The sequence below is a fragment of the Mirounga angustirostris genome, unplaced genomic scaffold, assembly GCF_029215605.1.
Source record: "Mirounga angustirostris isolate CCGP_5_RB_7025 unplaced genomic scaffold, mMirAng1.0.hap1 SCAF_15, whole genome shotgun sequence".
Taxonomy (NCBI): Eukaryota; Metazoa; Chordata; class Mammalia; order Carnivora; family Phocidae; genus Mirounga; species Mirounga angustirostris.
Window position 1 is genome coordinate 52,029,718 of NW_026991723.1, and position 23,705 is coordinate 52,053,422.

Genomic DNA, 23,705 nt, shown 5'->3' on the forward strand with positions numbered 1-23,705 from the left:
ATGGTGACTAACATAACAATAAAAAAAATAAAATTTTAAAAAAGAAAAATAAAATAAAAATTTACAACTGAGAGTTAAGCCATGGGAAGACATTTGCCAGATGAAGGGAGGAAGGGGCAAGAGTGTTTTAGGCAGAGGGAATAGAATATGCAAAAAACTTGTGGTGAGAGAAAGGGTAGTGTATTTGAGAAATCTCTAAGTGGATAATAGAGTGAAGCACAGAGATTGAACAAAAGAGAAGTACGAAATGAGATGCAAGGGCCAGAGCATTCAGAGTCTTAAAAATCATGTTACATTTTTGGCATTTATCCTAAGAATGATAGGGAGCGATAAAAAAATGTTCTTGGTGTATGCGCATGTGCACACAGAAGGGGAAAAGGTTTGAAATCATCAAATTTGCTCTATAAAATGTTCATTGTTGCTATGGAAGGGAGAGCACATTGTAAATGAAATTGGTGGCAACAAAGACTGGGATGAGTGTTCTCTGGAATACTCTGAAATTCAAGAATTCTCTGGAATTCATGGGATTTTTAGAATATAATTGACGACATGAAAATAGACACAGCTATCCAAAGATGGAGAATAGAGAGAGGACCAAAGGGCTAAGTTTGGGACCTTTGAGGCTTGAAGACTTGATAGTGAAATGGAGGAGGATAAACCTGGAAAGGAGGCTGGGATAAAGAGATCATAGACAGGTTGGAGAGACTTCTGTCGTGGAAGCCAAGGGACAGAAGTGTTTTAAGTGATGGGTGTGGTCAACAGTGTGAAATGCCAGCGGGAGAAGTAAAGGAAGATGCGTACTGAAAAATGTCCCTTGGATTTAGCATCCGGAGGCACTGGTGATCCTCAGCAAGAGCTGTTTTGCTGGATAGATGCAGGTGGAAGAAAGTGGGACATGAGGAAATAGAGACAAAGGGATTGCATCAATTTATTTGAGGAATTCTGTGAGGAGGAAGAGGAAGAAGGAGATTAGTTGCTGATGGGGGTGGATGTGGGTTACTGGATAGTGGTGTTGTCTTAACAGGAGACATTTGTGAGAAAGGACATTTGATAGTGTAATTTGAAACCATGGAAGGATGGGATTTAAATAAGGAGGGGCTGGACAGCTCCTCTATTGTGACAAGACAGGTGCGTTAGATGTGGGAGTGATGGGAGTTTGGTATTGGGAAACCGAGGAGTTCCCATTTGGTGGCTTCTAATTTCTTCAAGTGGAGGTTATCTGCTAAGAGTGAAAACAAATGGGGAGAGGATGGGAGATTTGAGAGGAGTTTTGAAATTGCTGTTAGAGAGGATGGAAGAGTGAGATGATCCTAAAAGCAAAAAAGGAAACATAGAAGGACCGTCAGGCATCTGAACAGGTAGGCTGAGGGGTAGATTATGGAGGATCCAGAGCTAAGTTCAAATGTATGTGTCTAGGTTTGTGATTCTCAGACTGTGTCTGGCAGGTCTTATGTTGAATACTTAAGATGTGAATACATATTTTGCTTAAAAAATGGGGGAAAAACCTTAAGGAGTTCTGCCTACTATCTCTCTCACTGGGAAATTCACAATGTACTTGAGTGTGCTGCATGGTCTGTGAAAATCTTTTTTTTTTTTTTTAAAGATTTTATTTATTTGACAGAGAGAGGTAGTGAGAGCAGCAACACAAGCAGGGGGAGTGGGAGAGGGAGAAGCAGGCTCCCCGCTGAGCAGGGAGCCCGATGCGGGGCTCGATCCCAGGACCCTGGGATCATGACCTGAGCCGAGGCAGACGCTGAATGACTGAGCCAACCAGGCGCCCCTGGTCTGTGAAAATCTTGGAGTAAACTTGCTAAACTTTGCTTAAACCAGCTCCCCCCAAGAGAGGTCTTCAGGAAGGATCTGGCTTGTGCCTGACGACCTTGCCACTTGGCGTCTCCCAGCCAGCTGCCTCCCTCCCCATTCTCTTGGATACTCACATATCTTTAAAAGCCCAACCGTTTGTTTCTCATGTTCTTTGCCCAGAACGGTCCCTTAGCCTGGAACATCCTTTTTGCTACCCCCTTTTCATATGACTGTCTTGGGATAGAAATCTCCTAGGCCAGGGCGCCTGGGTGACTCTGTTGGTTAAGCGTTTGCCTTTGGCTCAGGTCATGATCCCAGGTCCCATGCTCTGCAGGGAGTCTGCTTCTCCCTCTGCCCCTCTCCTGACTCGTTCTCTCAAATCCAACCCCCGCCCCTTGCACTCTCAGATAAATAAAATCTTAAAAAATCTCTTAGGCCAGAAATCCTTCCTAGAATTGCCCAAGCCTTGTGTCAGCTGTGTGTATTTAATCTGTGCTCCTGTTCTCCGGTCCTAGCATCCTAACTCCCTGTGTGCTTGTACTCTCCCTGTACTGTAAGCAACTCGAGGTAAGGAGATTTGCCTTCTTGAGCATGTCTCCCAGGCACTGAGCACAGAGTTCATACATAGTACACACTCTGTGAGTGGCTGGGGGGCCAGGGGTCCTTGTGCTCACGTTGGGCAGGGGAGGGGAAGTACATGATTGCTAGGGGTGCTCCATCAGGGGGGTCGGGCCCTGGGGTGAAGTTGCTGAATCAGCAGGCTCTGTGCTGGTGCTGGAGCCTTGCATTTCCACAGTTGGTTTCTGCCGTTGTTATCCTACATACAATTACATACATGCCTGTCCCCGCATGTGCGTCCCTGAATGCATGCAGCTGTCTATACACACAGATGTGCCCACCATTTGTATTCTCTCCTTTCTCTGTTTTGACTTCTATCTCCTCCATCTGCCCCAGATGCCTTATGGAGTTAGGGCTGTTTTCAGACTCTTCATATTCATCTTGATCTCTTTCCCTCCCCCTTTAACGTTTCCCATATTCATTCCTCTGGGCCTTTCACCCTTTCATTTTGTCTTTTATTTCTGCTGCTTCTTGCCAGGCTGCTTCAGGCGCCTCCCACCAGACTTTCAATAGGAGTTCGGAGGATCGCTTTGGCGGTGCAGATGTTCTGCAGTGGCGGTGTTCAGTGCCTTTTTTTTTTTTTCCTCACAGGGACTAGATGCATACAGTGTTTCACTGCTCATTCTTTGTAATAGTACACACACAAAATGTTAATCAATTATAGCAGCAGAACTAATTAAAAGACATGCATTATACATCTTGTGGACACATTCTTCATTAGCATAGATTCTCAGCATTACACATTCATGTCAGAGGGAATTAAAAAGAGAAACTTAAAAAGATGTACATACAGAGAACAAGACGCCATGGTTTTCCCATGACTTGCGCTGAGTGTATGTCCTTGTGGATTCAGAAGTCCTTTTAATTTTGTGTGTGTGTGATTTTAAATGAAAAGTACTGAGTCCTGTTTTGACGTACTTCAAAAATCCAATGATCCTTAAGATGATTAAGTTAATCCCACTTTTACTCCATCAAAAGCTTAAATAATATTTAAGTGAGCAGGTTTCTAGAAATGGAAACAAGTTTTTAATTTAGCTCTTTGTTAATATTTCCTAATAGGCGTTCGATTATAAATAGCTCAATAACTAGACTCATATTTGTAATACTTTGCTTTCAATTCAGGTCTTACTCCAGAGCCCAGCTTGGTCATTAGTGAGACAGGCCGAGGGTGAGCAGCTCAGAATTTTCTGGTAGTCTCACCTGGTTATTTGACTTCTTTAGGAGGCTACATTGATGTAGGCTTTTTGTGAAGGTTGGGGCTTCACACTCCTGGAGGGTGTATCTATCATCTGTGCTTGCAGGGTTCTTGTGCATTAGTGATCCTCAGAAGTTGCTCTGTGGACATCTTTACGTGGAAACCAATCTGAGAGAAGTAGAAGTGGTAATACAGAGATGACCAGGCATCCCAAGGCTTTCCATTTGAGTTGCTGTGCCAGGCAATAGATGATTGGATTCTGCTTTTAAGTATGAATATTCATATCACTTCTTAGTTTCTTGCTTCCTTCCAAAACAGGATTCAGGAGCTTGAAATGCCCCGGTTGCCTATATTATCACAAGAGCTGTTCAACTTGTCTACCTACTCTCGCTATTGGCCTGCAACTTCTTCTCCACTCAGTGGTCCAAATGAGATTTGGAAAATGTAAGCTGGATCATGTTGCACCCCTTTGTAAAACCTTCAAATGCTTCCCATCATTTAAAAGAAAATTCGAAGTCCTCTAAATGGTCTACCAGGCCCTACTTGATTTGGCCCCTTCTGCAATCTCAATTTCTTACCCTGTCTTTTCTACTTTGCTCTCATCATACTGGCATTTCTTTGTTCTCGGAGCATGTCCAACTCATTTCCTGATCAGGACCTTTGCACATGCTCTTCCTTTTCTCCAACAGTCACTTACCTCAGACGTAAGCACAGTTTGATCAGTCCATTCACCCAGGTGTCTCCTCAGAAGGGACTTCTCTGACTACCTGAGTTAGAACACATTCAAGCTCCTTGTGGTTAGAGGTTTTATCTGTCTGGTTCAGGGTTTTTATAGCACCAGTCTGAAGAGTGCCTGGTACATTAAAATTATTCACTATGTGATTACTGAATAAATGAATGAGTGAATCTTTTTGCCTACAGTCAAATGAATACTGGTATTTGGATTTAACCAGTTACCACACTACACTTGAAAGAAACTATTGGGCATGCCTCTTAATGCAAAAACTTGAGAGGAAATTACACAGGACAATAAAAAATATTGTAAACAGAGAGTCTGGTAGTATTGTACAATGATGTAGGGTCGGGTGGAATCTAAGTGTATTTGATAGAAAAGGACAGAGTGACAATCTTTGTTATAGATGCTTTCATCAAAACCTGGAGTATTTTGTGAGGTTTCAGGGAAAAGAGTCCTCTTCTACCTTACTGTTCAAACCCTAAATCAGCCCCTCTCTGGTATCAGTGCCTATCAAAAACCTCAGAAAGTTGCATTAATTTTTGGCTCAGTGATTCTACTCCAGATGAATTAGCATAAAGAAATAATGAACATGAGTAAATACTTATCTCCAAAAACCTCTAATACAGTCATTTGTAATAGGAAAAAAATTGGAAGTGACCTAAATACCCTACAACAGGTATTTATACCTGCTGATGAATTATAGTAAAATTAGACAGTGGAATTCTGTGCAGCCATTTATGATTGGAAGACAGTCACAATAAAATGCTAAGTGAAGCACCTGGGTGGCTCAGTCGGTTAAGTGTCTGCCTTGGCTTAGGTCATGATCTCAGGGTCCTGGGATGGAGCTCCACATGGGGCTCCCTGCTGGGCAGGGAGTCTGCTTCTCCCTCTCCTTCTGCCTCCCCTCTCTGGCCATGCTCTCTCTCTCTCTCGTTCTCAAATAAATAAATAAAATCTTTAAGAATGAGAGAGAGAGAGAGCACATGAGAGGGGGGAGGGTTAGAGGCAGAAGCAGACTCCCTGCTGAGCAGGGAGCCCGATGCGGGACTGGATCCTGGGACTCCAGCATCATGACCTGAGCCAAAGGCAGTCACCCAACCAACTGAGCCACCCAGGTGCCCCAATAAATAAAATCTTAAAAAAAAGTAAAGGTAAAATTTAAATGCTAAGTGAAAAAGAAGTTTATAAAACAAGAGACACCCATTAAAAATCCATATGTACTATATAGAAAAATTGGTTTAGGCTTATGTTGATTTAACCACATAAATGTTAACAGTGGATTATCTCAGTTTGAGTTACTGGAAATTTTAAGTTTTCTATTTTCTGTTTTTTAATCGTCCTAAAATGGGCATTTGTTATTTGTGTAATTAAAAATACACACCTATAACCCCCATAAGAAGTGAATGATTTGTTAAAAAGCTTCATGCAAGTAAGCTCCTACTCCTTGTCTGTGAATATGCTTCTGCATGATGTGTCCTGTCTTTTTAGGCTATGTACCCATTTATGTGACATGCATTTACTGAGCACCTACTGTATGCCAAACTCCCTAGCAGGCTATCTCTCTACCATGGGGCTGCTGACTTCCAACAGTCCTTCACCACCTTTGTAAGAATTTCCCTGGGACAGAGAAGAGACTTTCACATATCACTTTATTTATTTATGTTTTTTCTTGAAGATATTTCTAAAATGGGAAGTGTGTGCACTAGCCTGATCCCAGGGCTTTTCATTTTGGGATAGTCCACTCTCAGGAGCCTTTTTTTTTTTTTGCCCAGGAAAGCAGCTCCTTGAAAGTGAACTTGAACCTGTGGCCTGCAGCAGTTTTTGCTGAGGTCGTCCCCTCCCTGGGTCACTGACCCAGCTTCCCATGAAGAGCTGATACACGTTGTTTTCCACCTCACAAGGTGGACAAAGGCAGGACTAAAAGCCAGCCTGCTGAAAGACTCCCAGACAGACTGGTAGCTCCAGAACAGGCCCTGACCAGTTATCTCCTTTTCCAGGGGCCGCCTGTAATGCAGAGACTCCTGTCGTAGCTGCCAGAGAGTAGGTTCTCAGTAACTACCTGAGTGAATGATTTACCAAGAGACCAGATAGCAGCTTCCTTGTTCCTCATCTCCCTGAAAGCGTTCAAGAGGGTGGCAAATAGAGCAAATAGTCCGGGTTGCATTGCAAAGATTGCAGAAGCACACGCAGGCAGTCGGCCTTGTCCCTGGTTAACATGCAGGTGTTTAATCGGAAACCTAAATAATATATTAAGGTTTCTGTGTTGGAATCCCTCTGTCATTCTGCTTATCTGTCCCTGAATGAGATGAATTTCCAGCGGCAGGCTTACCTTGCTTCATTCAACACTAGTAGGCAACCACTCACTGTTAATGATCTTTCCTGGTACTTGAAAGATGGTTTTCATCCTCCTGGGGGAGATGGTTGTGACGTGTGGGTCAGAGTTGCCACAAAGTGTCCATCTGCATCATTAACCTCTCTCTCCTTCCCCAATTAGCAGAAGTTTCCAGCCTTACACAACACCCAGTGTTCCCAAATGAGGCCAGCATGTCTCAGTATTTCATTTACCCCAAGATGTATCTTCCTTCCATTAAAAAATTAAAGTTCTGTAGAACAAAGATGATTTCCTATAAAAAGCAGATGGGTTTCCTCCACCAGTGGGTGGCACAACTTACTTTTTATTTCTTTTTTCTTTTCTATTCTGTTCTGTTCTTTTCTTTGGGTTACATAACCAACTTCCCAAAAGAGGGTTTATTAACATGAGGGCAGAAGATGTTTGAAGGTGAGGAGCAACAATATTTTTCCCTGTGGTGGCTGTGATCACTAATGTGGGATGGTAATTTCAGAGGAACCAAAATGCTCCTTTGCCCATTAAGACAGTCAAGCTTTTAGAAGCAGGCAGCAAAGAATTTCCAGCCACATCTGTACTATCATTGCAATTAATTCCAAATTACAATAGCACTTTCAGAGCATCTCTCGTTAGATCCGCATTAGTAGGAAGAGAGTTCACCTGGATGGATGTTGTTGCAAAGAACATCAGGGGAATGAAAAAGGGATCCAATCCAGGGTGGCTGCAGGGGGTGAGGGGTGCAGCAGTGAAAGGAAACAAATCTCAGTTGAAAGCAAAGAGAGTTGGGGAAGCTGAATGTCATGTGTACGGCCACAACGATCGTCAGAGGGCTCCTTGTGAAATGACTAAAATTTTGTTCTACTTAAGAGAATTTCAGAGTTGGGGGCAGCGTGGCAGAGCAGAAAGAAGATGGATTTTGGAATTGGCATCAGGTGAAAATCCTATGAAACAAGAAAGAGAGGTCCGGCCTCTAGGACTTTGGGGAGGATGAATGAGCTTATTTTTGTCATGTTCCAGGTAGGTGGTGGGCACCAGGTGGGTGTAATTGATATCCAGTGTTGCCTCTCGTTTTTGGCTCTGCAAATTTCTCAGAGGATCGTATAGACTGGGCTGGGAGTAACTTTCTTTAAGAAAATGAACCTTTGAAGATTCAGCTCCCATCATGATCACTACTGAGTATTTTCTCAGAACCCTTTCCTGAGGTCCTGACTGAGCAAATAGGCAGGTTGTTTCTGCTTTGGGAGCTGTTCTGTTGCCACATCACAAGAGGCCCTGAAATACGTAATGGAGAGAAGTAGCAGGAAGAAGAGAAGGAAGGAGGTAGAGGAGCAGAAGGGAGTTATGGTGGTAGCAATGAAACATGTTAAATTGCTATTTTCAAACCTAGCTCATCACTTGGGAAAAGATCAAAAGGAATGATACTATGATAATAGCCATGCTTTTGAAAGATGGGAATATAAGATTTTTCTCCAACCTCTTTATTTTCCCACTTTTCTACAGTGAGCAAGTATATATTACTTTATAATTAGGAAAAACCAAATGACCCCCTTGTGAATTACCTTGGTGTCCTATGTCTCGTGCTGGACCTTTGAAAGAGTGATGTTTGAGGAGGCTCGCTAACTAATGGTTAGATGAACACAAATAGAATGGGAGGGGCTAAGAAACCACCACGGCCTTGACCCCCTTAGTGCTCACAAGAGGCAAAGGGCACAGTGTTTCCTGTGAGGGTGTCTAGCCTAGTAAGCACAAGTCTAATCTTTGAGAAAGTAAAATTGTTTCACAGGAGGATTTTACTCTTTTCCCCTGACATCTTTCCGATTTCTGGAAATTTTTTATTCCAGTAGGGGACAAAGTCCATGCAGCCTGGCCTTGGACACAGCGTTTTGGTTCACTGGGAGCATCAGCGAGCATGAGTATATTGGACAGATGTTGGCTTATCACCCTGAGCCTGGCACCTTGCTTCTTAATATCTGCAAACCCAACAGACACAGCCATGGGAGGACAAGTGGGCATTTGAGCAGCTTTTAGTTTGGGAACTTCTCTTCTTCAAACACACAGTTGGCGTTTCTACATTTTATTCACCAGGACTCTTCAGGTTAAGCAAATGGTCACAGCAAGTGCTGTTCTGCTTGTTCAGACAAGAGCACTTAGATTACCTTTTCCACACTAAAATAACCATGGAGAACAAGCAAACAGCCCATAACTTGGCTCCCATGGGTCAGCCAATCTTATCCGGAAAATGGTACAGGTGACCCGGAGTTTGAGTAAATTTTGGATCATGAGGAGAATATTGTCCTGTCTTTTTACTTGACATGAAATCTGTATAAGGCTTTTTCTAGTAGATGGAGAGGGGGTCACAGTCAAAATAGAACTTGAAGGGTTTGAAAGGAGCATCAGACAAGGAGTGGGTATTCCAGAAAGAAGTTAACTAATGGTATTGAATAAGAAAGAAATTTAAGAGGTTAAGGTTTTTGACAAATGGTAATAGAACTCTGGGGGTGTTGTGAGAAATCAGAAGACACAGAAACTCTTTAAAAACTTGGGTGCTGAAGAATGAAACATCATACGTAATTGCAGAAAATAACAACTAGGCCAGAGTCTTGAAGAGTCGAGGAGTGAGTAGTAAAGGAAGTGAAACAAGGAGAGGAATCTTTGCTAGTTGTTGAAATCCTTTTTCAATGCATCTTGGCTTGTTTGTATCAACTTTCCTAATTTGCCTTCCTAATATTATATACCATCTCTCATGCTCATGATCAAGAAGGGCGATGTAGCATTTTGATATGTGTGCAGAAACCAACTTCTGTGGACTGATTTGTGTTGCCCCTCCCCTCCCCAAATTCATATGTTGAAGCCCTAACCCACAATGTGTTTGTATTTGGAGGTAGGACTTCCAGGAGGAAATTAAGGTTCATTGAGGTCACAAGGGTGGGGCCCTAATCTGATAGGATTGGTGGGCCTTATGAAAAGAGGGAGAGAAGAAGCTATCTCCCTCTCTCCATGTTCATGCACCAAGGAAAGGCAGGTTACATGAGGACCCAGTGAGAAAGTAGCCGTCGCAACCCAAGGAGAGAGCTCTACCATACTGACCCTGCCAATACCTTGATCTTGGACTTCCCAGCTTCCAGAACTGTGAGAAAGAAATTTGTTGTTTAAACCGCCCAATCTATGGTATTTTGTTGTGGCCACCCAAGCTCAGATACCAATGTGGTTTTTGGATTTTGCCTGGGGTGGGGTGGGGTGGGGGGGTGGGGGCGGGGTGGGTCAGAGCGGGCAGAGTTACTCTAAATTATTATGGCAGAATCTTGGCCCAGAGATTTTTTTTAAAAATCAAGATCAGTTATTTTCACCTCATTTTTTAAAGTTTCCTGACTGATAAAAATAATATCTTCTGGTCATTTTCCATTACTTGGAGTAACATTTTGCACTGGGGAAAAATAAAGAGGTGATATTACTATATAGCTTGAAAGCTCTTTCTTCATACCTCTTTGTCTTAGGTAATTCCACGGTCAGCCTTGAATTGCAGATCCCTGAGAGTGGGCTCTTCTTGATTTCTTTCAATTCTAAATCTTGAACAATTTTATTTGATTCTTTCCCAACTATATATAAAAAAAGAATTGAGCGATACTGATGAATATAGAAGGCTAAGCTTCATTATAATATGATTAGTACCAAAACACTATTAATGAAACATTAAAAGATGAAGAATAAATGTTACTTTAGAATATTCAAAAACCAAATACAATTTTTTTAGGAAATTATTTTATTTTTGTGTCTCAACAGATGAAATTCATAACCTTGTTTTCTGATAAGACAATTCAAACATACAAATCAATTACAACAATGTGCTTATCAGCTCCCCCCCACCCCTTTATTTTAAAGCAATTGACAGTTATGAAGGACACCAGGACAATAGGGCTTAGCTAAACAATATGGCAATTAAAAATGGCCCTCTAAGAAAATAATTACAATAGTTGTTGAAAAGAATTTGTCCTTTGAGCAAAACAGACTTCATTAAAAGAATCATCATGAAACGAGGATTATAGCTTCCCTTCCACTGAAAGGGAATAGAAGATGTATGTTTAAACAATGGTACAGAAAGCTGGGGAGTCAGACTGAAAACAACAGAAAGCCCTAGGCAATAAATTTCTCCAATAAAATGCATCCCCTTGAATATATCCATTCAAACTCTTGAATCATATTGAAATAAATGTTCCCCCACCCCCAGCACCTGGAAGTGAATCATTTTATTATCCTTTGTTAACATGAGTTTAATAATTTTCCCAAGCCAACATCTTTCAAAGAGAGTGGGGTTTGTGATAAATCTTGTAGAGGTTGTATTAAAGATCAACCAAGCCAATTGATGGTCAATGCCATTTTAGATTCTAGTTGTAAAGGGAGTTGTTATAACCTGGCAGACCTGGGACTCCCAGGGGGAGAGGGGCTCATACTCAATAACTTTATCCAACCAACTCTAAATCCTGTAGCACCTTTGTAATAGGCCCCTGATTCTACGTACCATTCCCTCGTGCTTTCATGGTAAGCCTCACAGCACCCTTGTGAGGTAGGTAGTGTTATGGTCCTTTTGAGAGATGGGGATGCAGAGATGTTAAGTAGCTTGTTCATAAAGAAATGTGAATCCAGTGACAGAGCCCTGGGGACTCTTACCCCAGATCCTTGTTTTTTTAGTACTTAACTATTCTGACTCCCTGAGAATGGATCATTAAAGCAGGTAGGTCCTTAAAGCCAGATTAGTACCTGGCTAATTGGACACTAAGGCCCATCTCTAAACCACATGATTTGGATGATAGAATGAGAAATAAGTTGTGGTCACCTTGGACATCAAAGAAGTTAAAGTGGAGAAATGCAGGAATAAAGTTTGGATCACAATTTGATAATGACTTTATTCATCAATGTGCTATTAAGTTACTAGCATAATGAACACTCAGTAGATGTTGCCTGATTAAATGGATGGATAGATGGATGGATGAATGAATGAATGAAAAGAGCTTGTGCTTGGATAAATGAAAAATTAAAATTTCTACATATTTTAAAACAGAAGCTGGAGAAATCTGATTTGCAATTTCTAATAAAGGATAAAAAGGAAAGAGTTAAGCAGATTCCTGAATTTCCTGTGGGCATGTATTTGAGCTAATACTGGCAGCATTTAAAAGGATATAAATATACAGACATTTAAGGTAATTTTTAATAAAGAATTTGTGTACTTATTGGTTTGGACCAATATTAGAGGCAGTGATACATACATAAACATGATCCATTTTCCTTTGAAGTGAAATTATCTTGTATATACCTAATTTCTCATTGCCATTCATTTGAAAAGCTTGTGCTATCCAGTTCCTATCAAATACTATTCTTAAAATACATTGAACTAAAACAATGAACTACTCTTCTCTTGACTAACCAGTTACTTTGTTTCTGCAAACTTTTTTTCTTTTTTTACTCCAGAAGACTCAGGATTATAAAGAGCTTCCATGTATTGAAACCAGCCCTGCATTAATATCAGCAAATTTCATATTCAGTGCAATGGAAGGATCTTGAGACCACTAAAGCAAAGGCAACCGACCCTGCAGGTGTTGCTAAGATAGAAGAGCTCATATAAATCAAGATGGTGGAGCTGATTGGGTAGTCACATGGCATCACACATTTGTTCTGGGCTCCGTGGATTCATTTCCAGGAGGATGTTTGATACACATTGAGGCTTAAGAAACTCTCGATGTCATGGTATGGATCTGTGTTTAAGGAAGTGTTTAACTTTCATGAGAGCCCTGAATGTATATAACAGATGTAATCTATTAGTCTTTTGTACATCCAGCTAATAGCCCAGGGCTAAAGGAATAGATTAAATGCAGTGAATTGCCTCTGTACTATGGTGCTAGCATGCTTGAGCTTCTGTGCTTAGGAAGAATATGACCAGTGGAGGCTGCAATTAGAAAAGGCTCATGTAAATGCTACCTCTGCCTCAGAAATGGGGGAGGGGAGTCTGGTAAATATATTTATTTCTGACTGTGACAATGAACGAAATTAGTCACTATATTCAATATAGATGTCACTTTTGCAATCACATATAAGATTTGGGTCTTCCAAGCAAAGACGTAACCTATAGAAGAGTAGTTTGGTTTTTTATGGAGACGCTGCTTGGATTTTCATCTCTCAGACCCTGACTCCTTAGTGATTGAGTTCTGTTCTTAGCTTTCCTGATTAGAGGCCAAGTAGAACAGTGAGAATCCTCAGATATGATACATGTTTTCCATCTGCCTGTTATTTCTCTAGATGGTTCTTAGTTATAGGTATATGTATCTGGCAGTAAAATACACATACTACTTAGATTTATTGACATGTCCCAACATTCTGACTTACCTGGTTCAGAGTATTATTGAATGAAACAATGCCTATATAGCTATACCAGCGGATTTCCTTCTCAGTCCACATTTTTTGATAGAAGGTTATAATTTTTGCATTTTGTTGTTTATAAGGGTTGATGAGAAGCGCTGTAGTGACAAACCCTAGAAGCCAGTGTTCTCCACCAGTCACTGGCAGAATTTCTAGGTGAATTTCCCTCTAGAAATTCCACTGAGGTTTCCTCCTTAACTTGGCTTCATGCCACATAAACAAATCTTCATGTCCTAGGTTTTAGTTCTGACAGTGAGGTAATTAAGAAAAGAATATCAGGTTCTATAATAAACTTATCTGCCTTAAGAGGAGTAGGTAGGAACTGAAAATATTTATTTTGACTATATTAAATGACACAGAAAAATTAACAGCCAGCCCACTGGCGCAGTATGCTCAAAACTGAGGAAAATAAGGGGGGGGAACCCCACAAACAAAGTATGATGGGCTTCCAAATTTACGAAGCAGGACGTGGCCAGAGTCTCTTTTTTAAGTAGAGCCCAAAGATAGGCTGAGTTAAAAGTACATTTAGCTTTCATTAAAAAAATCTGACTTAGTGATGTTACCTTCTTCCCAGTGTTAAAAACAAGTCCTGAAGTACTAGAACCATCTCCCTGATCAGTATGTTTACTGGCCAGGCCGACTTGTGATGTATTCGTCTGCAGAGGGATATACTCAACACATTCGAAACTCCCTTCATGGATCATCTATTTTAGTCATGTGAGTTCAGTAGTATAAAATGAAAGTCACATAGTCAGAGATGGGACTCTTACTCAAGCAGCTCTGGCATTACTAGAGAATCTTCAGGGAGAAGAAAGTCCCTCTTTGGTGGCAAGCTCTTCATTTTGCAATTAAAGAAGCCAGCAGGCTCAGAGTTCGAGTGTTTGCTGCTGCGTAGAGGTGAATCCCGGGCTTTCTTGTCCTATATCAAGACGTCCTATCGGCTTGGTGCCTCCTTCTTCCCTGGAAGGCATCTAACAAGCCACAGGGCAGGAAGATGGTATCATGGGATCATAGCTCCCTGAGCACGGCTCCCTGAAGCCCATTCCCTTCAGGATCAAAAGTGAAGAGAGAGCACCTTCATGTTCAGCAGAAAGAGTGCACAAATGCAGATTCTACATTTTTAATTCTTTCACTCTAACACTGGACAGCCTTCTCTTCCCCTTGCTACCAATTTGCCTGAAGACAAGCGATCTTTCTTAAAATTTGTTGTACCTTCCTCTCTTAGAGGATGTCTTGAATCACTGATAGTCGGCTGAGTGAAAAGTAACTGAGAAAAACTAGATGTTATGTGTATGGCTGGCTGAACTCTTCATGCCTGAAGTCATGCCCATTACTTGCTCATGTAACCAAGTCAAATGAATTTGGGTAATTTTTCAAGTGATACAGGATTTATCTTCACTAAAATAGGTTATCTTTATAGTGGGTTAATATTACCTAGATTTGGATATCCAGCAGATCAAACTATGGCCCCTTGGTAATTTTGTGTAGAAAGAACCTAATAGCTTGGTTTCTGATTTCTGCTCTGAGTGGTCTCCACCTACCCTGGCATTAGAATCAGATTTCACTGGATTGGCTTCTTCCCTGACTGAAGATTATTAGATTATTCAATCTAGTAACAGTGCTAAAGATATGTAAGCAACTTCATGTTCCTGGTAAGGCTCATAGAACCTTGCCTCTATCAGTAAGGAAGTATCTTCTGATGTAGGACTCCAATTGCCTTTTATTACATTTCATTTCTTAATAATACCCCAGTGGATTTAACTGAGATGTCAGATGCTTAAGCCCTTTACATATGTAAAGAAAACATATTTTCTTAACTTATTTTACATATTAATAAGTTAACCTGGTTTTACATGTTAAAAAAACATGCCCACAACAGTGAATCAGTAATAGTCAATGAGACGCAAACCTAAACTGAGATACTTTTGTCATCAGCACTAATTTTTTGAGAACAAAAACAATCAGGCATCTAAAAACAAAACAAAAATAAGTTCTGTAGATTGTTAGTAACTTCCAATCATGGGATGTTCCCAGAATAAGATTTTGATAAAAAATCAAAGAAGAGCACAGACACACATTTTTTTTTTCTTGTTCCCTCCTGCTCAAGCATATCAGTCTTTAAAACAGTCACATTTTAAACACTTAAAAAATCAAACCACCCTCTCCCACATATTTATATATGTATATATAAACAATAGCTTTTAAATTATGATTTGGCCATTCCAAACTGTATGGAAAAAACGTAAGACAATTGACTTGCATATCAAGCAACCCATGTGTGTAATACACCTGATTTTATAACTAGGGAAGAAAAGAGTATGTTTTCTTCCAAACCGCCTCTAAACAAAGCTTGTGACTCAGTTCCCATCTCTTGCTATCACATATGTTTGTATATGAGTCAGGCTGCCTTGCTAAACACATATAGTTTTTATAAATAGCATGAAAGGTTTTTTTTTTTTTTTTTTTGCAAGTTTGAGTCAATCTCCTGCTTAATCATTATTATGTGATATTATAGACTGTACTGATTATATTGTAGTGGAGGTTAAAGATATTAAAGCAATTAGAATAGGAGGTGTGCACCAAAATGAAGAAAGTTAACATGGCAAATTTCTGGATTTTTTTTTTTTTTGGTCCTGTACACCAAATTTTAGAAAGTTATCTTTAGAACTTTAGTAATACAGTTAACCAATTTTAATGGGATGGAAATTTGCATTTTTCTTGTGTTCTAATGGCTACTTTGCATATTAAAGGTAAAGCCTTCCTTAAAATATGCAGTACCGTCTTGATTATGCCAGCTCTTTTCTCATTCTGCTAAGGCTATAAATAAAGCTTCTATTTAGGGCTGGCATTGTATCAACCCACCTGCCTCTAGAAGAGAGAAAAAAATCAGAATCGCTCCACCTGCAGAGTGCTGTCAGCCTGTGATTATGTGAATGGTTAAGTCTTAACTTTTAAAGTGTTACAGGAGATAGGCTGGAGCTTTTTTTTTTTATAAGCAATTTCCAGTTTAACAGTTACCCTAAAATTTCTGAGTACCAGTGAAAGCAGACTTATCCGTGGAGAGAGCATTCATTGATGAGGTGTGACAGCAGCAGGGAGATGACACTGCCGAGGAGGGCAGAGCTGGAGAATGAGGGAGCATTTCAATTGTGGTCTCAGGAAAGGAGGCGGGAAAGTGGGGGATACCAAAGCTTTCTGCTCTGTGGGCTGTCTCTGGGGAATGCATAGTCCCCGCTCTCTTCCTCCTTCCCATTCCAGATCTTCTCCAGGGAGATGGGGGGGGGAGGGGAGGGAAAAGTGGCATTAAAGACCTTGGCCAACTGAGACGGGCCATCTGAGGCACATGCAAGTGTGTCTTGATCAGATTCCCATATTTTGAAAGAGGAACATCAGCTCCAGGCCTGTTTTAGAAAAATAAACCTCTTACAAACCTCTTAATCTTCTATATAATATATATATATATATATTATATATTTGCTGCGAACATTTTATTATAGGCAAAGCTAACACAAGCAGTTTTCATTATCTTTTTTTTTTTTGAGCAATACAGCCACATTTACTGCTCCCAAAACAGATGAACCAATTTTGGGTTTGAAAACCTGTCATTGTTGATTTAAACCATAGCTGACTTGGTTAAACCTTGCAAATCTAGACTTTTATGGCCCCAAGACCCAGTTTTTGTTACATAGGTAAATATCGTAGCAAATCAGCTGTCATTTTGATCTTGGAGACTTAAGTCGTGAAGCTGCCCTTTCCCTGTCGCCATACTTTCACTACAGGGAGAAAGAGAGTGCTCTCTTAGGGATGGCTTTTGAAGGAGCTAAGGGGACAGCAACAGGGATTCATCAAGTGTTTGCCGACATATCAGGAAGCACCCTCTGGTGCCTAACCAATGCATTTAATTCTGAAATCAACAAATCATAATATTGCATTCTTCAAGGCTTCCCACACACAAAGGCAAAGTAACTCTAAAACTCCTGGAACAGAAAGTACCAAGGATTGTAGCAGAAAGGACAAGCTCCCAAAGCCAATGGTGGAAAATCCATGGAAATAACCGGGCACAGGATGTACAAGTCCAATGGGGAATGTTGCTAGAACCTAATCCTAGTAATAAAGAACGATGTATCTTTACCTAAGTACCAAGTAGAATGAATGGCTTCGACCCAAAGGTTTTGTTACTAGGTTCATATGCCACAAAATCCATTTGGAATAGATCGTATGAGCTACATAAATGTGACTGGGACGTAGGAAACAGGGATCAAGCAGAAACTAAATTTAAAGAAGATAATTTAGGATTCTTTCTCAGAAGATAGTAACTATAAATTTTAGCAGTAGAGGAAATAGAATTAAAATGGATCCAAGTATCTCCTAACTTTTCTTTAAATCCTCAATAATGTCTTTTTGTTAAGTCTTAGCCTTCTACACTGAAAATGATGTATTTTTTTTTCTTTCCTAGAAAGCCTCAAGACATATTACATGTTGCTGAACAGCTTCTGAGCATAGTCCCTGAAATTAAAACAAATGTCTTGACCCAGAGATGAAAGGAGAACCTGGAAGGGTAAGTTAATTTACATGGGGCTGTACTCAATTTTTCTTCTCCAAGATCACATCCTCTCTTTTGTACTTTCTAAAATATAAATATATTTGTTCCTACTTGAGTCATGGAAAGTGACAAAAGTCAGGCTTCAGTGCAGGTGAGATTTAAATAATCCTTTTAAAAAAAAGTCATAGAAGAATATATAACTTCTGGGCTTCTCTGAGAACTAAGGAGAGCAAAATATTTGACAGAACAATGAAAAAAGAATCCACCCTTGACTCTAGAGCAAATCCTGAATGCCTTCATACTACTGGGGAGTTGCTGGTGAGAAGCAAAATTTCTTGGAAGCTTGAGCAAAACTGAAAATCTGACCCACGTCATCAGGAACTAGGATGTGTAAATCTTGGCAATTCTTGGTTTACATTTTCAGGTTTTGAGACTCTTTGAAAAGCTCATAGCTATAAATGCAATGAAAATGAAATGAGGTTTAAAAAAAGTGAGTACTAGGAGAATTTGGACAAGTAGAAATCCCTCATCAGGAACACATTAAGCCTAACTGGTGAATTACCTTACTATGGTAATACGAATTTCAGATATTTAGGGACATGGATCAATTCTCTCAGACTATTAGGGCTCTAGTCAGAGAATTTGTTCTTCTAGAGATTTAATGCTTAGAGAAAATAAACATTTATCTGAAAATGATGTCAACACACACAACTGAACGGGTCAACCCAAAACTTAGTGGTGAGCCAAACAACTGTATTTCTTCTTGGGACACTTTAAGACAAATCCTCTGGGAAGAGGTTGACTCAGAGAGGTTTACTTAGGAGAGAATTTGGCCCATGTGCTCTCTGAGCTGTTACTCTCTACCATGGTCAACTTTGCTCTAACAAAGAGGTAATTTAAAGCCATAAGGGAAAATTCCTCGTGTGTAACTCCATGCTAAGCCCTAGAGCTAGTTAGTGGAACCCATGGTTGGGCCTTACAGATATACAAAGGAACCCAAAATCTGCACCACTAGTGAAAATAGAGAAAATTAAGTAGCCTTTCAATGAACTACAAATCCATTACTGTGATGTTTCTGGTGGAAAGTAGATTCTCATAGAAATACCTGGCCAATACATTCTTATGATCAGATCACATGTGCAGGTGATATATTTTTTTGTTATCTGTTGGAGTCCACTTCAAATAGCAATTTTACTCTTAGTGGTAACACTGAGTTTAGGACTACTTCGGAAGAGCACTACTTTAGTTCACTGTTGATCAAACTGGGTTTGACGGAACTCGTTTTTCAAGATGTTAACAGTCAAATCAGAAAAGGAAGAGCTTCGTGCTCAAATAATAGTGAAACCATAAGGTGAGCAATATTAAACAGAATTGTTTTTTACAGGACTTGCAGAGGATTTAGTAGGCTCATGTATATTTTGAACATCAAGAGGTGGTTAAAGAATGCAGCATTTTCCCAATTTAGTAGTCTATCCAGTCTCTTTTTTGGAAGAGTGCTTTCTGACGTCTTAAATACCTGTTGTTCCACAGATGAGAGTATGGAAGCCCCGGAAAGAGTACAGTCTCTCTTCTTCCAGTGGAATAATCACAAAATCTTTTGACTTAATCTTTTTGTGGATGGGTTAACTTTAATTCAATTTCATTTGACTAAGCTGTTTTTGGTCCACTTTTATTTTAACAGAAAATAGCAGTTACAATCTCAAGGCCCTTTTATTAATTGCTCAATGTGTGTCTTGTTGTTGGACAATGGGTTGCAATTACAATGTTGCAAAATTAAGATGAAGTATTTTCTATTAAGTTGTGGAAGACTAGCTCTCCACTTTCTTTCCAGTTTGAAAGACCCCATTCCACCTGCACACAGGAAATAGAAATTGCAAAAAAGTCTTGTATTATTGGATATGTAATATAAAGTAATTTCCAAAAGTGGAAAATGAATTTCTAAAAGATCTATGATAGTCATTAGGAAAGTCAAATGAAAAATGACTTAAACAGGCAATTCTTCAATCTTTCTGTCTCATTTCCACCCTTTACTAAGGGTTTAACTGTGCTACTATCCAATCGGCAAAACAATTTCTGGACCTGTCACTTTTTTATTGGGGTCAATTTAATTTTATTGAAGCTCCTCAAAATTTCAAATACTGCCAAAAAAAAAAAAAAAAAAAAGCCAGCTTTTTGAAAGTCAAACCCCCAGGAGGATAGGTGGATATGTCAAGAAATTCACTGTCCAAAAGGGGGCTCACTTTCAGGTCCCTCTCAAAATGTACAAAGTATAGCCATTTCCTATCTGTCCTTTGCTGATTAAATAGATTACATTTCATGAATCCACTCTGTATTCAGTGCTTTCTTGGATCATATGAATATATGCCTTGAAAGGCATTCACTGAATATTTAGCCAAATGGAATTATGTCTCATTGGAACCAGATCACTGGTGGTAGGGGCAGGATGCCATTAAAAAACAAACGCTATAATGTTTTAACTTTCAGTAACAATCATTAATACAAACTGAACTGGACTGAGATTCTTGGGTCAGAGGGGTAAAAGTATCTGCACAATTTAACCTATTGGTAGGGCTCTTGAACTTAGTTTTTTCCTGTACAGAGTAGAGGAAAAAACTAAGTGCTTTTTAACTCACCTGTTCCTCCTCACGTCTTTAAAAATGAGATAGATTCCTCTTATGTACACAAGATAATTCTCAAGCTAAAAGGAAGCAGGGAAAACCCTGAAGTTATCCATTCAAGGTAATACTGTACGTACAGTAAATATTTGAATAGAAAACATCAGAGTGGTAGCTGGATATTTCCTTTGGCAGCAATCCAGCCGTCAGACAGCTATCATTGTAAGAGATCTTTAGTTGCGTTAACATCACGTGATGCCTGGATTACCCTGGTTTGTGTTGGCATCTGAGAAGAACTCCCTTTTATCCACAGAGCTTTTGCATATCCGAATTCTTGATCTCCTCTACAAGGTAAATATTACCCTATGAGTATAGATAACAAGTACGTGCTCTTCCTGTCAACCCATTAGTAGTAACTGATGAAAGTAAAATCAAGTTGTGTTTAAATGGTTCATCTTCATCATGAACACCTACCTTGCATTTTACAGGTACAATTAGTGGTATACAACCTTCTGGAGAAACCAAGGGCTTTGTTACAGTAAACTGGTCCAGGGTGATATCACAAGTATAAAAAATATTCCATTCTGTATCAAAACTAGGCACATGCCTTTATTTATAGTAACAGAAGTTAACAGAGTCGAGCAGTTTTGCCTTGGGCTCTATTTCTTGGCATCCTACATCAGACAAACGCATCATCCCGCATCTCTCCGCCCATAACTCCAGGGATCTAGTCTCAGGGTCATCTGTATGGAAAGGAAGGTGATATCACACTTGGATCTATAGTGGTGAGTAACTAAAAGCACAACCTCTCATTCATATTGCTTTAAAACATATACAGCATATATGTTTCAAAAAAAAAGTAAAGAATATATTGATTTCTTTGTGGTGCTGAATCAACAATACGGTATGATGCAAGGCTTTAACAAATGAGAATCATAGATACAAATTTTTCTGTAGAGTATGTTTTAGACAAATGTGTCTTTTTAATATGTAAATCCTACATTGTAGGTTGTTCCTTTTTTTTTTCCTTTTGTTTTTGCCATGGTAAAAAATGTTGAGTAACTGTCCATGAGCATGAGCCGAAGGTTCAGGTTCATTACTGAGATCCCCAGAATGCCAATATTTGCAATGCAAACAATTAGTATCCCACTGTGAAGGGCTCTGACACGTGTCTGCCTGCCTCTAGGTGGAGAGTCTCCAGATGAAGTCCTCCTGCTTCCGTGGACCCTGCTTGGACACAGGGGCAGCTGCCCGAGGCCACCTTTTCACCTAGTAATTGACTGTGCCAGCTATCTCACTGGTAACCAACACCGACCCGGAAACAACAGTGTGAGCGCTAGACCCTCAGATCATTTTCATGTTGAACCTCCTGGGTCCAGCCACCTCCCCTTCCACAACAGCACCATTGTTTTTTCGGGGCACATACTCGAGGTCAATGCTGTTTTTGTGCTTGCCTTTCCCTCGGCTCCACACAAAAAGGAGGAGAAAACAAAATAAAACCACTCCCAGGAATGTGAAACAGCCCATGGCTGTAGACACCAGTATTGTTTTAAGGTCCAGGGAAAACGTATTGGCATTGGTGCCGTTGGACATAGTGTCGTTGGCGTCCGTCATGTACATAGGGGTCCTGTTGGCATAAAGGAAGCGGTCTGATGTGAAGCCTTTCACGGTTAAAGAGGCCGTGAAGGTGTCGTTCCCCGCTGCATTGCTAGCGATGCAGACATACATCCCGCTGTCTTGATCCTGGGCAAAGCGGATTTCCAGGGTGCCATCGCCCAACACGGTGGCTCTTCCATTGGACTTGGTGGTGATAAAACGCCTGCGCGGTGTCACCCAGGAAATGACAGGCTGAGGGTCTCCGTCAGCGCTGCATTCGAGCTGGACCGTCTGCCCTTCATCCACTAGCAGATGCTGCAGCTTCTTTTCACGGATTTTGGGTTTTTTGCAGGTAAAGTAAAAAGAAAGGGCAGTGCTGTGGAAATCCTTGAATGATCTCTCACGGATGGTGTCGGGGCCAGCACACATGGGCTGCTGGCCCCCGAACTGCAGCGTGGGGTGCCGCTGCAGGATCCAGAGGAGACGGCAGTCACAGGCTAGTGGATTGTTATTGATGCTCAGGACCTCCAAAGCCCTAGGGGAGGAGAAGACATTCTCTTCTAAAGTTTCCAGTAGGTTCTGAGACACATTGAGCACACGAAGGAAGCGGAGCCCTTGGAAGGAGTGAGGCTCAATGGTGCGGAGCTGGGCCCCCACTATATGAAGCTCCTGAAGGCGGATCAGGTCCGAGAACATGCCAGCTTCAATCGTGCTGATGGGATTGTAGGAGAGGTTAAGGTGGGTCAGATATACCAGGTGTTTAAAGGCAAGGAAGGGGACCGTGGACAGGTTGGTATTGGTGATCGAGAGGGACGTGAGGTTGAGACCATAGAGGCTATTGGCAGGCATCATATCCAGTAAAGGCCAATAGTCAATCTCTAGATGTTTCAGGTGGAACAGTCTTTTAAAGGCATACACGGGCATAGTGTTGATATTGAGATGCTTCAGATGCAGGCTAATGAGGCTGCGGAGGTGGGAAAGGGCTTCTGTTGGTACAGCTGTGAGGTTGCATTTCTCCAGGGTGAGCTGCTCCAAGCTCAGCAGCCCACTGAAGGCCCTGTGTGATATATAAACCAAATCATTGTCCCCCACCTCTAGAGACTTCAGGTTGTGCAGGTCCTGGAACATGTAGTCCAGTAAAATGACAATCTTATTCTCACTAATATCCAGCTTGGTGAGGTTGGATAGCCCCGTGAAGACCCCTAAGGGGACCAGTTTCAGGCGGTTACCTTTGAGGCGGAGGGAACGAAGGTTAAAGAGATTGTTAAAAGCTCCTGGCTCCACATTGGCGATGATGTTGTCACTCAAATCTATCTCTTCCAGCAGAGGATAGGATATGAACTCCTCAGGGTTGACACTCTTCAGCCTGTTCTTGCTGAGGTCCAAGATTTTGGTCTCGATGGGAATGCCCTCGGGGATGGCGATGAGCCGCCTTCTGTGGCAGCTAACAGATTTGTTCTGGGCAGAGCACTCACAGCGAGCGGGGCAGCCAATGGTGGAACCCATGAAGATGAACACCACAGCCAGACCCAGGAATGGCTGCCAACATGATATGGCCGTGTGAAGCATGACTCCACCTCTTAGTCTACACCTTGGTCACGGGCCTGCAGGAGGAGGCAGGAAGAGAAGTTGAGTTAGGACATGGATTGGTAAAGGGACATCAATAAGGCAGCAAGTACGATGGAAAGGACCCTGGATTGGGAATCACACTGATATGGGATTGAACCCGAGGGCTGCCCTTATTAGCCACATGGGGTAAGTTGATGCGCCTCTCTGTATGTTGGTTTTCTTGGCTGTAAAGTGAGGATGACGATAGTAATAGCATCCTAGAATTAGGACAAAGA

At 41.0% G+C, this 23,705-nt stretch overlaps 1 protein-coding gene across 1 annotated transcript; it reads right to left on the minus strand.

The window, feature by feature from the left end:
* Positions 1 to 20,926: 20,926 nt before the first annotated feature.
* LINGO2 (leucine rich repeat and Ig domain containing 2) lies at positions 20,927 to 23,449 on the minus strand. Its single transcript, XM_045882515.2, has one exon. The coding sequence runs from the start codon at positions 23,428 to 23,430 to the stop codon at positions 21,610 to 21,612; it is 1,821 nt and encodes a 606-aa protein (XP_045738471.1). The 5' UTR covers positions 23,431 to 23,449; the 3' UTR covers positions 20,927 to 21,609.
* Between the last annotated feature and the right edge of the window lie 256 nt (positions 23,450 to 23,705).

Coding starts and splice junctions, on each gene's coding strand:
- LINGO2 (XM_045882515.2), bottom strand. CDS start 23,430: ATGCTTCACACGGCCATATCATGTTGGCAGCCATTCCTGGGTCTGGCT.